General features: G+C 42.0%; 1 protein-coding gene across 1 annotated transcript in view; it reads left to right on the top strand.

Moving 5' to 3' along the window:
* vav3 (vav guanine nucleotide exchange factor 3) overlaps positions 1-22,743 on the top strand; it is a 90,318-nt gene that overhangs the window by 27,833 nt on the left and 39,742 nt on the right. Inside the window, exons 3-10 of the mRNA XM_083995151.1 lie at positions 12,441-12,499; positions 12,624-12,689; positions 15,377-15,485; positions 16,169-16,270; positions 17,756-17,824; positions 18,457-18,560; positions 19,276-19,375; positions 19,623-19,718. Of these exons, the coding sequence (XP_083851277.1) occupies positions 12,441-12,499; positions 12,624-12,689; positions 15,377-15,485; positions 16,169-16,270; positions 17,756-17,824; positions 18,457-18,560; positions 19,276-19,375; positions 19,623-19,718 (705 nt within the window). The remainder of the gene's footprint in view (positions 1-12,440; positions 12,500-12,623; positions 12,690-15,376; positions 15,486-16,168; positions 16,271-17,755; positions 17,825-18,456; positions 18,561-19,275; positions 19,376-19,622; positions 19,719-22,743) is intronic.

The following is a 22,743-nucleotide window of genomic DNA, read 5'->3' as shown; positions in this document are numbered from 1 at the left end:
TGAATCGCCCATGGTCAGTGGTCTCTTCCAGATGGGCAGCCATGCAGGGAGATAAAATAACGCAGAGATTCTGCATGTCTCATTCCCATCTCCCCAGTCCATCATCTCACCGCTCCAGGGCCCCGGTCTCCTTGAGGCACCAACTGGCTTCACCTAAAAGAAGAGAGGGAGTGAGGGAGATTTTATTTTCAACAAGTGCGCTGACACATCTTTAAAAACTTTCCTCTAAAGCTTTCATGAGCTGCCGGAGGCGGCATCTGTCATCTCAGCAGCAGCATATCTCCGCTAACAGCAACGAATGAGATTACACAGGGACGTTTACTGTATGTTCTTCTGATCTGGCTGAGATGTTTTTCTGTAACATAAAGACCCCGCAGAAGCCACACAGATGATTGTACTGTATGTGTGTCAAGGATGCTTTTTCCAGATGCTCAAGGCTCCCAACTATCTGGGGGGTTGGGGGGGTCTTTTCTCTGTTTTGCTTCCCAGAGGTGGAGGTGGCGTGGGTGGATGCGCCGTCATTCAAAGTGGGGGCGATTTGAAAAAAAAAAAAAAAAAAAAGCTAATCTCCATCCTCCACAGTGCTGAGGAAAAAAAAAAACTGATCCGGCCTCACAATATACCGACTGCTGTGTTATATAATATCCAGAAAGAAGCAGTTTCGCTAAAAAAAAATTACACGGACACAAGTGAAACAAGTTTTGAATTTATGCATTAGGTGAAATAATACATGGTGGAGGAAGCGGTGAGATTCATTTTACACAGAGCTGTGGTTTGGTTTCGAGTTTGACACTGATGGGGATCACAGCAGCACAGTGTTTATCGCTGTCTGGGTCAGTTAAAGAGAAATAATACAGAGGTGGTCAATGCACATTGCAGTGTTGACATGGAAATTATTTAAATATATAGGGGGGAAAAAAACACTCTTTACCTGCCAGATGTGGATTTTTCTGTTTCTGTAGTAGCAGAAATCCCACCTGTTGTATGAACACAATGTGAAACAGCAACAGAAAGGCAACAGTACAGTTTATGGTGCATATACTACACCAGAGTGGACATTTTACAGTAGTTTCATAGAGGGAATATTATGAAATGAATTGTAATGTCTCTCTTAGGACACAATCTCTAATGGCAGATAATGAGCGTTATCCATTTCAGCTCGTTTCTTCAGTGAAGTGTTAATCAATACTAATCTGTTCATGTGATGTGATGTGTGATGTTGAACAATATAAAGCAGTATTGTTCTGTGGTAAGTTTGTGTTCCTTTAAAACTTCACATGCGTGTTAATTAATGGTCAGAGTTAGATAATTACATCGTTTTAGATATTTTGAAATTAAAGCCACCATTTCTTAGCCTTATTTTATTGACTGGAACTGGTGTATCATCATCGTCATCGACATCTTTAGGATTCATCCTCTGTGATGGAAAGTTTTGCTTCTGTGGCTAAAAGTGTGAAAGAAAAGCACACTTCTCACACTTCCATCTGCAGTCACTTCCACCGAAGCACAAACAATGGCCAAATTCTGACGTGTTTCCTCTTTCAGCGTGTGATTACATCGGCTCCATTAGATTCGGGTCAGAGTTCAGCTTTGTCTTCTGTCGACTTCTTTTGGAAATGCAGAAGTTACCACTCGCAGCTTTTGTTATCACATTTCCAACCTTTAAACTGTAGCATCACTCTTTTCCACTGTACAACTCTAGATACATTTTGTTGACCAGTGAAGCCTCAACTTCAGTGCAGAGCAGGCGCCTAAACTGTCAGGTGTGGACTGGTCAAATATTGATGTACTTTCAACACCACGCTGTAAGATTGAGTAGAGACAGAGTGAGCATGAACATCTGGTCAAAGAAGACATATAAAGAGAAGGTGCTCCTCCTTCTGACAGTCAGTTTCCATGTCCACGCAGCCAAACAGTCACGTTAAAGGTCCCATAGTGTGTCAAATGAGATTTCCATGTCTTTCTTTTGCTTATGAAGCAGGTCTAGATTCTATAGTAATACAATGAAAGTGGTCAATCCATTAAGAAACTGATGCGGCCTTTATGCTGAAACTTTGCCTTAAAACGAGCCGTCAGCACTTCTGCAGCTTTGTGATGTCACACAGTGCAGTCACTGCTCTCTCTCTCACCACCTACCTGGGTGTTTCTACCTGAAAACTTACATTTTTATTTGTTTATTTGATCAGTCAGAGGCTCAGATCCTGCTTTCTTCTGATTATCTCACCATCCTGTTGTTACTATACCTCCATAAAGATGCTTAAGGAGATTAAAAGCTACATTTAATGGCTTTTGGTACCACAAACACATCTTTTTATGCCTCAACGGTTTAAAATAAAACGCTGTAAAAGTGTAAAATATAGGATCTTTAAAGATTAAAAACTCTCGGGATATTTGTGTTGCCTTTACTGCAGCAAAAGACAGCACTTACAGAAGCATGTTTATTTCTTCCTTTGGTTACTCTAAGCTGTTGAAACAGAAGCACGACGCTGCTGAACGCTCCGTGTTTTTACTCTGAGAAACACCATAACGAGATTACACACAGCCGCGTGATTAATGTGCAGGATCTGCACAGTGAGACTGAAACGGTGCGTATTTAATTGTTCATGATTATAATGGCAACTCCTTAGGGTATGTTAGGGACGAGAGCTAACCCACTTACATTATATAGATATGACAAGCTGGCTATTTGAGGCTAGAGCTACAGAGACTCATTTGTTGCACCACAGCGGGACAGTGTCTGAGTATAGATCGTTTGCTGCTGTTTCGGAGTGAGAGATAGTTTTTTTTCCTTCTTTTTTTTCATTTCATCACTTGGGTTTGATGTGTCATGTCCTGTACATCAACAGCGTTTCCCACACTTACCATTACTTACATCAGAATTTAACTCGGGTAAGGAGGATGAACATCAACCCTCTCTTCCACAGTTACAGCTCTACTTTTCATCTCCTAATTATCTGAGTAGCTTTTGACATATGAATCCTGCTTAGAGCATCAGTGATGCACTAAACCAGATAATAAAAACAGACCAATAAAAGCCAATAAAGATGACTTCAAATTTAAAACCACATACTGGACTGACAGGCAGGACTTAAAGGATCGGGATATAAGCGTTCTTAATTTACTTTCCAGACTTTTAATGTCTGGAGCCAGTCATACAGATGTCACTCTGTTTACCTTTTTCCCATGGAGATTTGGATTTACGGCGCCGTCTCTGTGAGTGTTTGCCTGTTATGGCTCTGGTCAACATTATAATCCAGAAGGCGATAAAAATGGCTGACATGTAAACTACCGTGACAAATAGATGGATAACCCCGCTTCAGCCTTTGTTTACTTACCACAGCCAGTGTGCTTGTAAATCATATCCAAAGATGCTCTGCTGGCCAGAAAACCACTACATTGGGGCTTTTGCATCGCATAATTGATGAGGCCACTTTTCTACCTGTAAGAGTTTTATCTGAATATATTGAATAACTTCGATGGAAACCTTTCTGTTTTTCCCATATTTCATGCAAAAACCAGTGCAACATTAATTCTCTGAATGAGGTGCACTCTCCCTCCTGAATTCTTGTCAGGCTTGGCTCCTGCTGGCTTCTCCATCCGTCCAGCCAGTTAATTACATTCACCCGGTGTCCCTGGTGTACATCAGATCCTGATTAGATGGCTGCAACAAGAACCAGCATCCACTCTTTACGTCCTAAATCCAAACTGCTCCGCTGTCAGGAAAGAAAAAAACACAATAATTCATCTCTGGAAATATTTTCATATATATTACAGAATGTTTTTCCAGTTGTTGAGATTCAAGTGAGAGAGAGAGAGTTAATGTTAAAGCCGAGGAGAATTCACAGTTGTGTAAGTGAAGAACTTCGCCACTTCACAGTTTGCAGTGCACCCCTGCTGTGACTCTCCGGGTCCCACAGGGCGGGACAGGGTCGACTAAAACTGAAGCGTAGGGGTCCATGACTGACACAACGGCATCAAAGGCTCTGGAGGGAAAGGAAAAAAAAAAAAAAACACAGAGGAATGTCCATATGGATTTTCACTGACCGCCTCAGGACATCGTTTACAACGCAGACAACCCACTCAAATTTGCTCTTACACTCGGTTATGGTTTTGGCAAGTCTTTCAAGTCCTGGCTCCCCTCATGAGACCACGAGGAGCTGAAATCTCAGTATTCTGGTAACTTCACTTCAGCAGTTGACTCTTAAAAGGAGAGTTTATATTTTAGAGTGAAAGACCCCCCGGGGAGACCAGTCTTCCCCATTTGCTTCATTTCATCCTCAGTTAACTGCGGGATAGTGTTTCTATGGCGAGGGAATGAGATTGTCATGTCAACATGATGAAACAATGGAGATTGTGTTGTAGATTGGTTGGGCAGTGGGCGGAGAGAGGAGGTTATGTCTTTAGCATGGCTGCTACAATGGATTCAATGACAATAACAGCAGGGAACAGCAGATTAACTCTGGGATGCCTCGTGCTATCTCTGCATTGGAGGATGTTGCTCAGTTATCAGCAGCTGAGAATAAGGAAGACCCGCTATTAAAATCACATCAGTCTGGGACTATTACATTATAAACCTCTGGGGTTCCTACAAGACACATGGACAGATGTTTTGTATTGGAAACAGCTGCTTTTCTGTATGTAGACAACATTGTTCACGATGATACAAATACGAATACAAATTTGATGAAAACTGTCTGTCATGCAAAAAATGGGGTGATGTCTGGATCATACACGGGCAGGACAATCAGCTTTTCAATGAACAGCTTGTTTCTTCTACTTTTTCATCAAATAAAGTTTCACTTTGCAATTTTATGATCAAATTACATGCGAAAAAAATGATTTTTCATAGTTGTTAGTCATCTTTTTTGGCTTCTTTGGCTTTTGGATATCTGTAACAATTGTTTTGTTGTTTATTATTGTTTCATCTGCTGATCATTTTCTTGTGTTCCTGATTTACTGCCATTGTCATTCACATTCCTCTAAAACCACATTCACATTCCTCTAAAACAAATGAATTTTGTCTGACCAAGCCTCCAGAACCAAAAAGATGTTGACATTCTCTGAAGAGACAAAGAAAAGATGCAAAAAACAAAATAACACCAATAAATCCCCTTTGAAATGTAACTTTGCTTTTGCTACTTGTATTCATGCACAAATAAACATTCATATAATCTACAGTAGCACCATAGTTTAGGTTTGCACTACTTGTTATATTCTATATTGATTGGTAGTCAATCAATGAACTCACACTGTGTGCGTCACCAGCTTTACATCTGAGGCTTTGTGTGTATGTGTCGTTGTGACTGACGTTGTGTTGCTGGTCAGTTGTGAGCAGCCTGGTGATTCAGTGTGAAATTCAGCTGGAGTTACCTCACCTGTCAGAGGAGTGAGGATTTGGCAGATCAGATGCATTTGTGCATCAAGGCCTCGAGCCGAGCTGTATGTGTGTGTGTGCGTGCATGTGTGCATGTTTCTGTCAGTGTGCGAAAACCTTGCAAATGTGTGATCACTGGGATGATCTGCACGCCTATTAATGTGAACACGAAACAGGATTTCGAGGATCTGCTTTGATTGCTGGCAAGAGTGTAAATGCATATGCATGTGTGCGTGTGTGTGTGTGTGTGTATTTGTGTGTGCCCTTGGGGCTGTAGTCTGCACAGGTTGATGTGATTCACCTGGACAGCCGGGATGACCTTGCTTTTGACCTTCCATTGTGGAGATGGAGCTGTTTGATGGTAAAGCCGATCGTGCACAGACTCACAGCTCGTACTGTGGCTAACTTTTCCTCTGGTGGAGCACGTGACCTGAACTGAGATGAACCTCAGTCCAAGGTTTAGAGAGGAAGACTGGGAGTTTGATTTTTGAATCCTTAACAACATTAATCTCAGTAACTGCTGTGCTGAGTCATTTCTGTTGATCGACAACGTGTTCACTTTGCGCCGTGGAGCAGAAAAAGTCGGACGTATCGCACCGGCATTACATCTGTGATCACAAAACAGCTTCAGTTTAAAATTCCTCATTAAATATGATCTGATTTTACTAAATAGAAGCAGTGGACAAGTGGTCAAACAGGTGGCACATACAGTAAATGGCAGAATTAATGTTGAGCAGAGTTACTCCAGGTACCGTCACAGAGAGGTGTGACCTTCTCCTCACTACACCTTGTGGTCTGATATCACATTATCTTCCTCTATAATGTGTTTCCTCCACTCTCAATGCAGCTCCATCTGCACCTGGTGCCGACTGCCGAGACAGGCCGGCGTCCCTGTCCATCCATCCCTGTCGCCTGTCGAGCGAGCATTAAATAATAATTTAACAGCGGGGCATAAATTCTCCCACCGTGGAGCCGCTGCACCGAGATGTCGCTCAAATCGCTATTTCATGCTCATGAAGATGTCTTGACAGCAGAAACATAAATACAGAGGCGACGGGAACACGGCTGGGTTCACGCTTTGCCTGGATGAGAGTGGACGACGTGTTCTTTAGTTTAGTGTTTCTCCAACAAGTCGTCCTTTGCCGCCTTCTTCGCCGTATGCATGAGAGTAGAAATAATGCATGTGAAGCAGTGTTTGATGAGGACGAGTGGTGGTGGTGGACTAAATGATGCAGGCAATGAAGGCCGAGGAGAAACGGCAGCACACGTGTGTCGCATCCAAATCAGCTGTACGTCTCTATATCCAAACACACTAATTATGTATTATGGGCGTTAATGAGCCGTAGCTCTGATTGCCAAACATTAGCCGGTCCCTCTCTCTCCGAGCCAATCACGCTTCAACCTCATCTTATGTGCATTGAATTTAACACACCGGCTGCATGTGTCAAACAGAGCTGCTGACACACAAGTGTACGCACACATTAGTGTATGCATATATGCAGAAGTAGCAATAATCAATCTCATGTGCAGCGCTAGACACACAGGAAACAAGCTCTAATCAATTAGCACACAATCTATGTCACACACACACACACACACACACACATTGTATTCACTCTGTCTTGTTTTATGTAAATGTGTGTTTTTCAGAGGAGGCTCTTGGATAATTCACATGTCCTTCATTTCCAAACAGTTCTCCGCAGCAAAATGTTTGATGGGAAAAGTGCGAGTGAGAGAAGAAGAGCCTTTTGCTTTTCTGTCTGAAATACAAACAGGACTCCACTGACTTGTTTTTTTTTCTGCTTTTCATAAATGTTTTATCAAGCGTTGCCTGTAGAAATGAGCTGCAGTGGCTGGTGAGGAAACAACTTGGGGATTGATTTACAGTACATTTATAATAAAAAAAGACATTTGCAGGGAGATACTTTCCATCCCTAACAAGTAGGACTGAGCTGAATTCATCAACATTTTATTGAAATGGCAATATATCCTGGTGCAGTATCGAAATATATTTGTCACAACAGACCATTAATGCAAAAAAAAAAAGGAAATAGACTATTAAAACAGAAGTGGTGACTCATGACAGTCACAATATCTGCCAAAAACTAAATGAAATTACAACTTTGAATTTATTGCTCTAGCAAAGTTCAGCAAAATGGAACAACTTTGAATTTTACATCCATCCTCAAACTCATCCTCTTAGAGACGGTGTCAGCTCTGTGCACAGCAAACAAACTAAAGCAGTCGACATAAACTGTTCCAAGTACAGCGTGCCAAGTGCAAAGACTCTCCAAGACTGTAAGTACTTGCAATTTCTGAAATGGCTGCTCTGAAGCAGTCGAACAAGAGAGAGTCCTCTGAAATAACAGTGAAGGCTGCGGATGATAGTAACGCTGTCTGAAGGTGCTTTCGCAGCTGTGTGTTTGGTGTGGTCGCTTCAGACCCTCGAGTGTTTCCCCTCCTGGTTTTTCTCACATGCGGTGGTGAGAAAACCCAGAGCACCGCACTGGCCAAACAGCTGATCCCTGGTCAGTCTCATGTCGTCTCTTCACACGTAGAACTGGGTGTAGTTTGTTTTCAGAGTGTCTGAGCAGTGATGCAATGATCAGATGTGTTAGGGAGGAGGACTTGGGTATCGGAGAGTCCACTTCCTCAAACCGTTTTTATGAGGTCATCTTAACTCTGCAGTCATTTCCAGCACTGATCTCAGATCTTTAAGTGTGTAGGTTGCTTGCTTCAAATGCAAATCTATAAACAGATTGATGTGTTCCTTCCTTCGGTTTGAAAGGCAAAGTCTTTAAAAAAAAAAAAAAAATCAAAGCGTGCTACTGGATTACCTAACTGATATCTATTTTTAGCAGATAATCAGCAATCAGTGATTTGGAGAAAAAAGGGAGGAAATGGAATATGAGCCAGTGAAAAGGAGGAGTAAAAAGCACAGAGAGCAGAAAAACTGGGACAGCACACTGGGTTGTGTGTGAAACCAGTGAAGCCGTTGCCATGTTACACATCTCAAATGCACCAGCCATTTCCCAGCTACAGTACCATGAAGAAGAAAAAAAAAACGGTGAAGGATAAATGAGGAGGAGGTAATCAGCGGGTCTGTGCGTTGAAAGCAGCAGAGACGTTTAAACCGTGTCGTTTCTGCATCTACCTGTTGTTGAGCACCTGGAAATTAAATTACTGTCAAACCCGTTTCCATGGGTGAAATGATGAGGATGAAAAAATTAAAGGTATTCAGAAAAGAAAATTGATTTTGATCCCACTATGGGTCTTATAGTTTAGGCCTAATCACTCATCTATCAGACGATGTAGCCCAAACTTTGTGCAAAATTCTATTTTTGAGTAAATCCGCGGTGAAAGTAGGGTAGTTTTTTTCCCGCATTGGATAATGCAGGCGCACAAATTATGCGTCACGTTGCTCACGATTCATCAGCCAATCAATGATATTGGATCCATCATCCGTCAATCAAACCTCCGTCCCTACTCCACTCTCCTCCTCTAGATCCCTGCGCTCCATCACTTAGCCTCGCTAGCTAAGTTAGCAAGCTATAACGTAACAAGCCTACGAGCTAACAGTTAGCTACGTTAGCTAAACACACTCGCGCACACACACATACACACCCCGAGCTCGGTCTCGCCCCAAACATTGAATATCCCGCCCGCTCGATAACGACGACCAATCAAATTTGTTTCCCTTACTCGGGTAAACTTGTGGAAGGAGGCGCGACAAACAGGACAAACGGCCATTTCTGAACACCTTTAAGTAGCTGCATTTTCAGCCTTGAACTTCTGGCAGTTTACAGATAAACACCTAAGAGCTGCCACATCACTACTGACATTAACCTGAAACACACACATCCACACACACACACACACACACAGTTTGTACCCGACTTCCTTTCATCTGGGCAGACACATCCCTCATCCTGCTTTAATTGCTCTGGTGTGAATCATTAGCTCCAGCGCTGCGGCTGTGGTCGGACAGGGCAGGTTTATTAGCCTCCATCACAGCCCCGGTTCAACTCCTGCAGCATCACCACTTATCTCCCACATGGCTGTCCAATAGCCTTTGACCTCACATTTAAGTATTTTGGAGCTTTACAGAACAGACATCGGGCTGCTGCGGAGTCTTCCTTGTGACAGCTGAATCATGATGTATTTTTGAAATCTGCTTGCATAACACAAGTCGAAGAACAGTAGTAATCACTGATATTTTTGTTTTGCTGACTGATGAAGTTTTCCGAGCTAAAATTAAGCGTGCCTGCCTCTTGGAATTTCAACCTCTCATTTCCTCTGTGCACATTTTTCTTGACGTTTTCTATAATTACTGGTGCAGCCCCGCTGACGGATGTAGGGTAATACTCGTGAGTCTTCTTGGCCGTGTGTGCAGATGGTCAGTTTTGTTGCAAATGCGAGTGACTCATGTTGTCAACTGAAGCCAAAAAGCACAACACAACACTACACGAATCATCCCCCCCCAATAAAGAAACATTTGCCAACTACAACTGGAAAAGCTCCAGCGCTCTCTCCAGCACGCAGCGGATCCTCGGCTCGTGGACACGTTGTACCTGCCAACTGGCGTCCGGATGTCGTGCCCTTCATTCATTAGTGGAGAGAAAGTGCACCATCAACTCTATCTAACAACTGTTTAGAGGAAAAACTGTTGGGAGGATGAGTCTCTAGGCTCATTCTGTGCCTGTGTTTGGATGCAGCACTGACAATAACTGAAACATCTTGATAATGTGAGGTTGACATGGTGTAAAAGTGTTTCACAGTTGTTCTAATTGCTGGCTGATTTAAATAAATCACAAACAGCTCCAGAGAACTGCCTGAGGTCTGAAATCTAGTGTTTCCTCCTCCTCTCTGCTTGCTGAAGGGCACACCGGCAGCAGCAGAGGTGGTTGAACCCCCAGGGTTAAACAGACAATTAAAGGAATAAGCTGCAGGGTGCTGGGTTTTACTTCTTGTTTCTAAGGTAGCACGGAAAAAAAGAGTTTCCACACTGCGCAGCGGCACATGGTTCCTCCCTGAGGTGTGACGCTCGTTCTCAATAAACTCTTGGTTTTGTTTCAGAATTGAAAGTGTAGATTTCCATCAGAACGACTGAACTGACCGTGACGACACTTTTGCAGCATCAATCGGAGGAAAATGAGGTTTTATTTGGACCGATTGGACGGGTAAATCAGATTTTTGTCCTTCTCTGTGGACATTGTCCTCGTTGATGCTCAGCCACAGTGATCCAGATGACAGAAGATCCCATTGATTTACGGTACATTAGCAACAGTTTAATGAACTGAAAGCTATCAAAACCTGTAGCGGGGCCCCTGAGATACAGCTTTAGTTTGCCCTGGGTATTGTCTCTGAGGCTGTCTTACCTTATGCATTAACTGGGGTAAGTAAAGAATACCTAACCAATCACAGTGCCTACAAATTCTTCCTCCTTGTTTTTTGGGTCCTAGAAAAAACAACAAAACATTCAATGCATGTTTTATTCACAGTCAATAATGAAGCTTTTGCTTTTGAAATATTCATTTGCTCTCTTTACATATTTGGTATCTAGGAAACCAAAAGTGACCGTGTGAAGCACAGTAACACATTTTGTTCTCTCTCTCTATATTTTTTTTGTTTCCCAGTCTCATTGAATGGTGTGCAGGCCTGAGGCAGCTCCTCTACCTCCTCATTATGTGTAATCAGCCGCTGCTCCTGAGCCACATTTAGCTCTACCTCGCTGTTCAGCTGCTCACCACTAATATTTCCCTGAGACGACTCAGTTCAATGCTTTGATTCGTGTTTCACGGTGTCGGTGCTACGCCGCTGCCTCTGATGCGTCTGTTATGATAAATCAGCTTCACCAAAGTCCGACTTTGACGGACGTGAAACTTCGGCGTCCTCCATCTCCTGTTTGATGGATGCAATGCAGTTTGATCGATTACATATCGCACGATTGATCAATACTTGTCTGTTGATCAGTAGAGGAAGCCCCTCTGGTGGAAAACACTGAATGCAAAGACTAAAAACAGCTCAAGAGCACACGAATTTTACATCAGTGACACTCTGAATGTCACATTATTAGTCCCATCGGTGCAGCTGTAGAGTTTAGAGTTGAAAGGATGTCAGTAGAAACAACATGCCTCTGCTTTGCTTTGTGTGTCCTTTGTGTGCTACTGTTTATTCTATTTACTGAGGAGGGGGGAGGTAAAGGCCAGTTGTGTGATCAGTATTGATCTGCCAGAACTCACGCTCCAGGGCAGATGTTGTTAAATCTGTGTGTATGTGTGTATGAATGTGACAGTTCAGGCATGTTGTGACGTCAGACACTAGGGAAACTACACGGGCCGGTTGCCAGATTTTAAAACAAACGTGAATGATCCAAGCTCCCTGTTGAGCGCCGACTCATCATGTAATAATAACGCCGAGTCCGACTGTGTTCTCTGCTCAGGTGAGTTCAGCTGTGATGAGTGGAGCAGCTCTCACACACGTACAGTACTGCCACACTCGCAGAGTCAAGGGCACCGGCAGGACTGAGCACGGCAGCGTGAAATTACTTGTCATACTAATAGCAACCGTGTCAGCACACGAGGGCACACGGTTAACTTAACAGCAGGATCGATGGCGGACCAGGTCATGTGACTCCAGGCCCGCTGTTAGCGCACTGCTAACTGTGAACTGTGTCAGATGAGGAGGTTTTACAGCAATAACAACCTCTCACATTGATCCTTTAATTATGATTTTCAGAAGCTGAGTTGTAAAGTTTTTCCAAGTAGATGTTTTTTGGGGGTTTTTTTAATTATTTTTTTGTATTTGATCATATATTTTGGCTTTTACACCTTGGTCCACTCATGAAATGAAACAAGTGTGTGACAGTTACAGTATAGTTAGTGTGTAAGTGCATGTCAGTATAGGAAATGTTGGAGTGTTTGAGAATGCTGCCCTCATGTGTCTCAATTTGGAAATGCAGCAGACTTTACCTACACACTGATATCAGTTACATGTCTCTTGTCACTTTTTATTGCTATAATTTAAATTATACTGATAAATAAAACATCTTTCTGTCCATTCACAGGTTATGGACACACTATCTAAACTGTCCCACACAGTGATTGCACAACAAACTGGGATCAGGTGAGTTTTTAAATCATTTAAAATGGCACAATACTGTACCATACAAAGTCATCATATTTTGATGTCTTAATATTGTAGAAACAATTAAATATGACACTTAATAAATCCTGTTTTCCCCTTCAAGGCCTTTTCCCACAGAGGACAGTGTTGAAGACGAGGATATCTACAACCACCTGGAGGATCTCATAGAGTACGTGTCACCTCAAACTTCATTTTTCAAAAAGTCATTTGTTAATTTAGTTTCCAGTTTCCCTGCCACAGGCTGTTGCAACATTTGTTCCCTGTATGTTGACTGGAAGGCAGCCACCTCCTCCTCCTCCTCCTCGGGGGGCTCCCAGCATGCACTCACCCACCCTCTCTTCTTAGTCACCCACAAGTCGTGTGGCCCCTGTGGCGTCATTACATTTTCACACCCTCTTCCCTGCGTGTGCACACTAATGAAAGTGTTGCTGAATTTAAACTCTGTCTGAACCTCGCTGGCATCAGACGACTCTGACCTTTTGTCAGACGTTGGCAGCGTTGGAGCCTTTTTCTTAAGATGCGATGACAGCCGAGCAGCTTCTGATTGATATTTTTATTTTATCAAAACAACAAATAATCCTCATCATTTACTTTTGGGAGTGAACAGGCAGCAGAATCAGAAACATTACATAATCCACCCACACTGGAAACAGGACTCCTGACTCGATGCCAGGCAGAAACCCTTCATCTTTGAAATACTGAATATAAATCTGCCAATAATCTAATCATCTATTCATAGCATTTTCCAACTAAAACATGACGAAAGTTCAAGATAAGGGCTTATCTCTGTCAGTCTTGTGATTAATAAGGGTTATATTTATATATTGATAAATATATCAGTGAAATACAGTATGACTGTAGCTGTACTATAATATAAGTCCGCACAGGGAGAGATAATCTTCCAGTTCAAAGGCCTCGCCTTGACGCGGTGTTGTTCAGCGCTGCCAGCTCGTGGAGCAGGAAGCAGCCTGAGAGTCGGTAGTGACAGAGGAAAGCGGCAGCCTGACAGCAGCCAGCTGCCGGTGGAAGTGGCAGCCGGGATGACACTGAACAGAGCTGTCTTCAGCTCTCAGCTCCCATCTGCTCAGTGACGGCTAAATGGACACAACATGTACAGACGCTGCACCCACCCACCCAGCCAGCCAGCCAGCAGAGGAGCTTCTCTCCCACTTCTCGAATGTAACTCATCCATGTCCCTTTAGAGCCGACTGAACTCTAACTAACACCGACACATGATGTGAAATTTATGTTCAGGCTTCTGTACATTTAACGGAGCAAATTAGCCTTAGTTAGCACTGCTTCATGTTTTGTGGTTAGTATTTTAGATCTATAAGAAACAATTGGAACATATTCTGGAATTATGTTTTAGAGATCACAGGTTCTTTTAGACCCCGACCACAAGAAAAAGTTATTTTAGTTCATAAAAGTGCATAAAAATGACACAAGACAAACACATAATACACTCCACCAACAAAATGCAGAACACAAACAAGCTGCAGAGACTACAGATTGAAGTCCATGACTCTAATGAGAAAATAGTTTGTAAACTTGGATATTTATTTATTTATTTATTTATTTATTTATTTAAGGAGGACAGTGCACATTAATGAACATAATAAATGTAAAGGTGCCAAAGGCTAGTTTCAGACTGTAGTCCTCCGGGCAAGGTGTTAAAAGCCATTAAAATGAACAACAAGGACATAACAACATAATTCATAAAAACAGGAAAAACACAAGAAACCCACAAAAAAAAAAAATCTGAAGACCATAAGAAAAAGTTTGAAAGTGAAGTAACTCTGTCCTTTAAACTGAGGTTGTATCGTTGTGTCAATCAAATGAGACCTCACAGGAATCATGTTGTCATCACTGATGTAAAGTGAGTCAGTGAATCTGTTGCAGCAGAAAATGACGCCTAGAGGCAAAAGCAGCAAACTGGGTTACGACCGGCTTTCACCGACTGCTCCGAGTCCAGGTGAAGTCACCTCCGACATCTCTGAAGGTTTATGTGCATCAGTACGCTGGCTTCATGTCACACCTCATTGTTAGATCAGGAGGTGGAGGAATAAACTCCAGCACAGTCACACTCTCATTGCAGCGTAGACACACAGGCCTCCTGCTGTGACTTCGCTCCTGCAGCCCACACGATAACAGCCGTGTGCTTCCATATTTGATGACTCGTGTTGAGTCAGTCTCCCCCAAATCATACATCTTTAAGAGTTTACTCTCATCCACCACTTGTAAAATAAGTGCAGTTTCCCAGACTGCACCGACTTTAAAGAAGTTTTTTTTTTCTGTTTTAACTTTGATCTTATTCCTGATTCTTCTCAGAGAAGAAAAATACTGAACCGGGAACATGTATTTTCTCACATCCTGAATATCATTGACCTTGGTTTGTTATTTATAGTGGACATGGGTCACAGACGTCCCGTCAGGTGTGCAGGAGCTGATGCTTAACCCTCACCCCTCACTTCACCCTTCCTCATCTTTGCTCTGTGTTCCTTTGGGCTGCACACACACACACACACACGCACTGATGTGTCATGTTGGCAGCGTTGTTAAAGAGCAGTAATTGGCTCAGATGTGAGCAGTCAGAACAGGCCTGTGGTGTCACACATTAAAGTCTTTGCTTGTTTGTTTGTGTGTGTTTGCTCCTGAGCCACTTTCACAGCCCTGGATTAAACGTTGTCCCTGACTAACAAGATTTGTGGCGTAGTATTAAAATCCATGTCAGTCAAACCAGGAGGTTTGTGTGTGTTATTTTGTGTGAGGAGAGAGGTTCGCTGTAATAAATCTCAGGATCAGACAGCGGCAGCATTTGTGTCGCCTCGGTAACGTGTCATGTCATGTGTCCTGCAGTGAGAACGAGGTGGAGGATGAGGAGGATCTGTACGACTGCGTGTACGATGATGAAGAGGGGGGGGAGATCTACGAGGACCTGATGAAGACAGAAGCCATCCCTCCTCCGGTCAGTCCTCCGCTCACCTCAGTCAACGGTTTGACCAATGAGTTCAAGACACAGGTCAAGGTTTTACAAGATTTTTTAATTGTTTTTTTTTGGCAGAAATTGCTTTTATTTTTTTAATAAAGTGTGAAACTACCATTTTAATGTAAGCTTGACTACAGTGAATAAAACTAAATCAATATTTAGCACATTTATTGAACATCTGAGCATCAAAATTCAGATGTTTTATTGTTGACTTTTGAATGGGGGGGTAAAATGTGCTTTAAATTACAAACCTAAATAAATATTTTCATTATATTATATATTATATAAAATATATGTATATCATATTGTATAATAACTGTTTTGCACTGAAAACAATCCCATCAGCCATAATGTTCAAAGTATTTTTGTGAGTAATAAATGCTATTTAAGAAAGATGAATATAGATAAATTGATAATAAACCTACAGAAACTGTTTTCCAACTTAGGAAATTCAGGAGTTACTTGTACTTCTACTCTATTGTGTGTGCTATTACCTCACATCTGGCTGACAGTCCAACCAGAGTGTGTGAATCTCTGACTTTGTTTAAAAGCTTGTACTAAAAACATCTGTTTGAAGACTCAACAGTTTGTCAGCCCACAGCTCTGACACATAGTAACAGGAGCGTGTGTGTGTGTGTGTGTGTGTGTGTGTCTGTGTGTAGGCGTTTCACAAGCAGGCGGAGCTTGACATCAGGAGCTGCTGTTTAACAGAGATCAAGCAGACAGAGGAGAAATACACTGAGACCCTGGAGTCGATAGAGAAGGTACTGACTGACCTGTGGGATGTTTCTCTGTGTGGATGAACCAAAACACTGAAGCTAAATAAGAACTGGAGATGATCAATCTAAACTTTATTTATTCAGTCTTTTCTATTATAGAAATATGTCCCATGAGTTTTAGTTAGACACTGTATTTATCAAACTAGGAGATGCATTAATCACCTGACTTTATATTCTGTAAAATTTTTACTGTTTAAACTTGAACTCACATGTTTGTGAACTAACATGAATTATTTTTTACTTTTATCACTTAAGCAAAATCTATTCTGGCTGATTTGTTGTGTAATTCTTCTAAATTTCACAGCTAATATTACTAAAACTTGTGTTTTTTGGCTGGGAACCACTTGAAATAAAGATATTTTCACATTATTAATCTCACAACACAATTGGTCCACACCTCCATAATGAATCAGTTTTTTGCACATGTCAAACTGCATTAATCTGCAGACGTAGCGTGGCGTGTTTAGAGTTACAAATCTGTCTTGTAAATTAGCGTTGCTAAAGCCATCACAAAAACTACTGACAAAGTTCTGGCCTTCGCTATGGGTTTCCTCAGCTAATGACAGACTTAACTGTGTGCAAACAGAGAAATGACAATCGGCAACGTTACAACTATGCAGCTAATTCCAGTGTCAGGAAGAATACAAATGACTCGCTCATAATGTTATTTCCCCCCTCGATACCTGACAGAAACTAAATTATTCTTAATTCTCTGAGCTGACATGAGCCCACAGTCAGTAACAGCTGATGGAAAAGAGAAAAAGTTTCCTCCAGTAAAGTGATGACGGCGGCGGCCTCCTCAGCACCTGCAGTGTGGGAACCTGTAATCACCAGCTTTAGGAGATAATGGGAAAAATAATGAGTAGTGTCACAAATCTGTGCTCTCACAGAGAAACGAGCGGAAGGATGTATTTGTGTATTTTCGGTGATGAGTAAATCTCTGCACCACAACTCTGAGGAAAAAAGTCCTTTATGGTGGATGTTTTCCACCTTATCCTGCACTTTTACAGGACCGTGGGAGGCCCGCCACCGCCACCGCTGCCCCCCCTCTGCCTTCCCTTCCCTTCCCTTCCCTTCCCTTACCAGCCACAGCTACTTGTCTTCCCCCTCTTGTGTACGCTCACGTCTGGAAAAAGACCTTGCCTGATTTCCCAGCGGAGTGTCTCAGTTAGATGACTTTCGATATGAAGTGGATGGTGGAATTTAGTTTGTGCTCGCCCGCTCCTCTGAGATGTAGAGGTGACTATGCGGCAGCAGGTTTCTGAGAGGAAATCATTAAATTGCAAACTCTGAAAATGAGATTATTGTCGTGACCCAGACAGTCCTCCTTGTTTTTTGCTGACTGCAGCTCTTTGCAACTAGGCCCCCCTATAATATAACAACCTCTCGCAAAATGACTTTCCCACTCTCGCTCCGGTGGGACGAGCCTCATTCTCTTACACTCTCTCTCTCTTTCTTTTTCCTCTGCAGCACTTTATGACGCCCCTCACCACGTTTCTCTCCACAGTCGAGATGGAGGAGGTGTTTGTGAATATCCCGGTAAGTCGCTGTCTCGTGCTGCTCGGCGTAATAATCCAACAGGCCGGCCAACTGGCAGTCACTGACTGTTTACCGACTGTGGAAAAAAAATCTATTTTTAATGCACACAGTGGAACACAGATGTTAACACATCTGTAAATGTGTAAACACATCTGTAAATGTGAATTATTTTTATAGATATCAGAGGAAAAAGAGAACATTGTGCCAGAGTTTGTTAGTTAATGTTTTGATAATGTGAATTTTGAAGTAGTTAGTTGAAATAATGTCATATTAATCAATTATTCTAGAAAAATAATTGTACATTAACAAAATAAAACATCTATGGACTTTGAACAGCTCTTATAATATCGACTTATGATGTTTCTGAAATGATAGACAGGTGTCCATATGAACAGAAACTGGTGAAGGATCATTTTAATTTCAGTTTTGAAGTTTCAGTCTGAAAATCACTATAATTTTACACATAAGGAAGAATAAGTCCTTTAGACAGTGATATTTTAAAGTGCATAAAGCATTACATTTGAGCATTATTATTTGAGTTAATCTCTTGAAGTTATTCCTCTTTTTAATTATTTTTCCTCTGACTGACAGTAACAGATCCATGATAACACTTATTTGCTGTTGTGTTTCAGGACCTGGTTAAAGTTCACAAATGTTTACTGCTGGAAATCCTGGACTCAGTCCACCACAGAAGTGCCCAGAACCTTTACCAGATCTTCATCAGCTTCAAAGAGAGGTACAAGAAGCTGCTTCTTCTTCCTCTTCTCCTTCCTCTTTCTCTCTGTCTCTCTGACTTACACCCGTGACCCCCCCCCCCCCCCCCCCCCCCCCCGACACAGGCCGGCCACCAATCAATTTCTTGTCTTAGCCAAAAATCTATCGATCGGCTCTGGACTGTGTAGAACTGAGCTGCCGGGCTTTTAACCAGGGCCGAGAGGCGAGACCACTTCACCCCCGTCACGGCTTCTTTACACTTTCTCCCAGTATGTTTTAGAAAGGATTTTAAGATATCATTGATCACTCTTAAGCCTCTTCACAGCCTTTCTCCCAGCTCCATTAAAGATCCTTTTAGTGTCATATGAGCCGGTGTGTAGTCTGATATCCTCAGGCAGAGGTCTTTTATCTGGTACAGAGCTGCAGTCAGTCCTGCCTGAGGAAATCAGGGCTCGATCTTGTGAAAACATACTTTTATTTCAGAGCCTCCCTTGACTTTATGTAGCCTCTACCTTTTTTATTTGACTTTATTTTATTTTTATTTCATGATTTTGGTCTGTTTTTCTGCTTGTTGTGGCTATAATTTGAGTTTTGAAGTGTACAGTAAAAAGATATCAATGTAAATTATGAAGGCTGGCATATTTCTGCTCTTATTTACATTGATACAATATAAAATCTTGTTCATAATTAGCTTTTTTTTTTGCCTGTCTGTCTGCTAATTCCAACATCTGTTCCAGGTTGTTGCTCTATGGGAAATACTGCAGCGATGTGGAAACAGCCATCGCCACTCTGGACAACATCAGCAAAGACAGAGAGGACGTACGCATGAAGTTAGAGGTACAAGCTTCATCTTTGTTTGTAATATAAATGATAATTCACTGCCGTGGCGACAAGTGCTCATTTCTCAGCATCTCAGCGTGGTCAGAGAACGCCCTCAGGTGGTGACCTGAGGCATTGCAGATGATGTAAAGTTTGCTGTAACACTCAGTCTCTCTGGACAAACACATTATTATATTATTTACCATATATACATAATGATTCTACGATCATCTATTGATTTGTTGTGTTTGCTGTGTCTGTACAGGAATGTTCAAAGAGAGCCAACTACGGCAAATTCACACTACGGGATCTGCTGGTGGTTCCTATGCAGCGAGTCTTGAAGTACCACCTCCTCCTGCAGGTACACATGTTTTCATAAGAACATTGTCAGTGGGAAAAAAACACACAAAACAGGCCCAGACACATGTTGTGGGTTTATTTCCTGTATCTTCTTGTTGCATTTGTGAATGAGGAGGCATGTGGATGATTTCCGTCTTTGAACAGAGCTGCAGTGACATAATCACTGAAGATTTGTTCACTTTTATTTGAGTTTTTTGCTGAAAGAAAGAGGAAACCATGCATGTAATGGAAGGACAGTTTAATCCAAAAACTGGATGCATAGCTTTACAGCCTTTTGCATCCTCCATACAATACTTTGGCCGTACCCTCAGATGACGCACACAGACAAACAGGGGCTTGACTTATAGGAAAACACAGCATCTGTCAAAGCATGGAGGAGTAATGACGCGTGATATTTGGGGGCGTATTCGCTCCCGTCTGCTTCAGATGAGCTGATTAGAAATAAACAGGATATGAAGTTATTAAAATCTGCTCGGCCAGCTCTGACACTGAAACGTTTTTTTATTTTATTTCACGAGTTAATGTAGTATTGATCTGATATTTTAATACAAACGTAACACATGTAACATGGGGTGATTTAACATTTGATAAGTATTTTGCTGATACTACTGTATTGTACTCAGTCTGTACTTCCTCCACCACTTTGCATAACCAGCTGTGTAATAACCTGTCTGTGCTGATCCATCAACATATATCTCCACTAAAAGTCATCTCTTAGGTCCTGTCATAGTAAATGATGAAAGCCGGACACAAACCTAAACTTTAAAGTCTGCACTGTCTTTGTAGATGACTGTCAGTGAGTGACTGAGCCCCATCGGCGAGATATAGGTTCATTAAAGGCTCCATCATTTCCCAAACACAGTGAATGAGGCTGAGAGCAGCTCGTCACCGCCTCAGACCGACACCGGGGGCGCTGCTGTCCACGTTTCTCTTCCTCGCTCTGCCTCTGTCCTTCAGGCTCCTCTCGTCTATTTCTGTTGCTTCTTTATGACAGTCAGTCTGAAATGACCCGCGCGTAATTGTCATCTGATCGAGACAATCAGGGAGGAGGAGGGAGAAAATAGATAAAGGGGATTGAAAGAGAGAGCAGCTGAAAGAACGAGAGAGAGAGAGAGACAGAGAGGTGAAGTATTTTTAAGAGGCAACATGGAAACTCCAGACAAAGTCAGAGGGAAGTTACTCATGTGTCTTGTTCCTTCTTTAGACATTTTAATGGTTCACATGATAGAAGCTTAATCTCTAACATCTTAAATGTGTTTTCATCGTGATTTAAATTGAGTTTCATATTTTCATTATTGTGGTGAAATTGGGTTATTTGAACTAATTACCGAAAAATATAACTAAGGGTAACTAATGATTCAGTAATGATTCAGTACTCATTACCTACTCATTTTGATTTCTCACTTTACTATAAGGTACACAAAAAGGGTAACTAATGATTAAGTAATAGTTAGATCCTCAGTAATTTGATTAGGAGTTACTGAAGAACTCGCCATTAACTAATAGTGAGTAGTGACTAACTGTGAACCACGGTGTGATCAGTATACAGTAGCCTACTTTAGAGCCCCATGTGTGATATGTGTGATATTTTATTTTATTTATTTATTACTATATGCTACTGTATATCACTGTATTATACTATATTACTATATATACATGATTAAAAGGACTTTGTTGGTTTGGTTCAAAGCTCAGACAGGACACTCTGACTCAAATCAGTCATTTTTGTACAGTATCTAATACTAAAACTGGACCAGGGTAAGCTGAATTGGTAAAAGAAATGTGAGAAAAAAAACTTTCCATTTGAAAAAGTGGAAGCAAAACCATCCACATTCACATGAATCATTCTCAAAGTCAGCTTCTGCTCTGGATGTTCAGTGCTATCTAAATTATTTCAGTTTTTCAAAAGGCATTAATTAATAAGATCTTTCTCTACTTCTATAGATCTCCACCTGTCTGTGAGGCACAGCTTTGCAGCACTTTTGCAGCACAGTGTGTGTTTTTTGAAGGATGCATGCATGTCCGCAGCAGGCTTAATAGAACAATGTGACTCTTTGTAGAAGCCATGTGTGCTGTATTTTTTTTGAAGGATGCATGCATGTCCGCAGCAGGCTTAATAGAACAATGTGACTCTTTGTAGAAGCCATGTGTGCTGTATTTTTTTTATTCACCTGCTTCACCCAGAGATGAGCTGATTTTTAAAGGTGTTCAGAAATGGCCGTTTGTCCTGTTTGTCGCGCCTCCTTCTACGAGTTACCACACGAGTTTACCCGAGTAAGGAAAACAAATTTGATTGGTCATTATCGAGCGGGCGGGATATTCAATGTTTGGGGCGAGACCGAGCTCGGTGTGTGTTGTCTCAGACGATTGATTGATGGATGACGAATCCAATATCAGTGGCTGATGAATCGTGAGCAGCGTGACGCATAATTCGTGCACCTGCATTATCCAATGCAAAAATAAACTACCCCACTTTCATCCCGGATTTACTCGAAAATAGAATTTTGCACAAAGTTTGGCCTACATCGTCTGATAGATGAGTTATTACACTAATTTTATGACCCAGAGTGGAATCAAATTCATACACCTTTAACAGTGTTTTTCATAACAAGTCCTAAACTCTGCTCTATATTTTTTGCATTCAACACCAATGCCCCGCCAAAATAAAAGCAACTGCAGCAACAAAGCGATTCTGTTGTGTCAACATGGGCCTGAGATCTCTGCAGAACCAACCCTGGTAATAACTGCGCCGTATAAAGCGTCCGCTGGGTTACCTTTCCCCCATGATGACAGCCAGGATCTGTACAACTAATGTCTTGTCACTTCCTCTCGCTCCCCGACTTCCTCTCTCTTGCTGCTTCTTTCTTTCTGTCTTTTTTTGCCATCAATCTTTCTCCTTCTTTCTTCCCCGCTGCCGCTCATCATTTCTCTTCCCTCGGCTGAGCCCACAGCAACACGTTTCCCCCGACGAGTCCATCATGTATGGCCGCGGCCTATCAGCGTCACACCACTCCCTTCCCTCTGTA

This window comes from Trachurus trachurus (assembly GCF_905171665.1).
Source record: "Trachurus trachurus genome assembly, chromosome: 20".
In the NCBI taxonomy this organism is placed as follows: Eukaryota; Metazoa; Chordata; class Actinopteri; order Carangiformes; family Carangidae; genus Trachurus; species Trachurus trachurus.
This window is presented reverse-complemented; position numbering and strand designations above follow the sequence as displayed.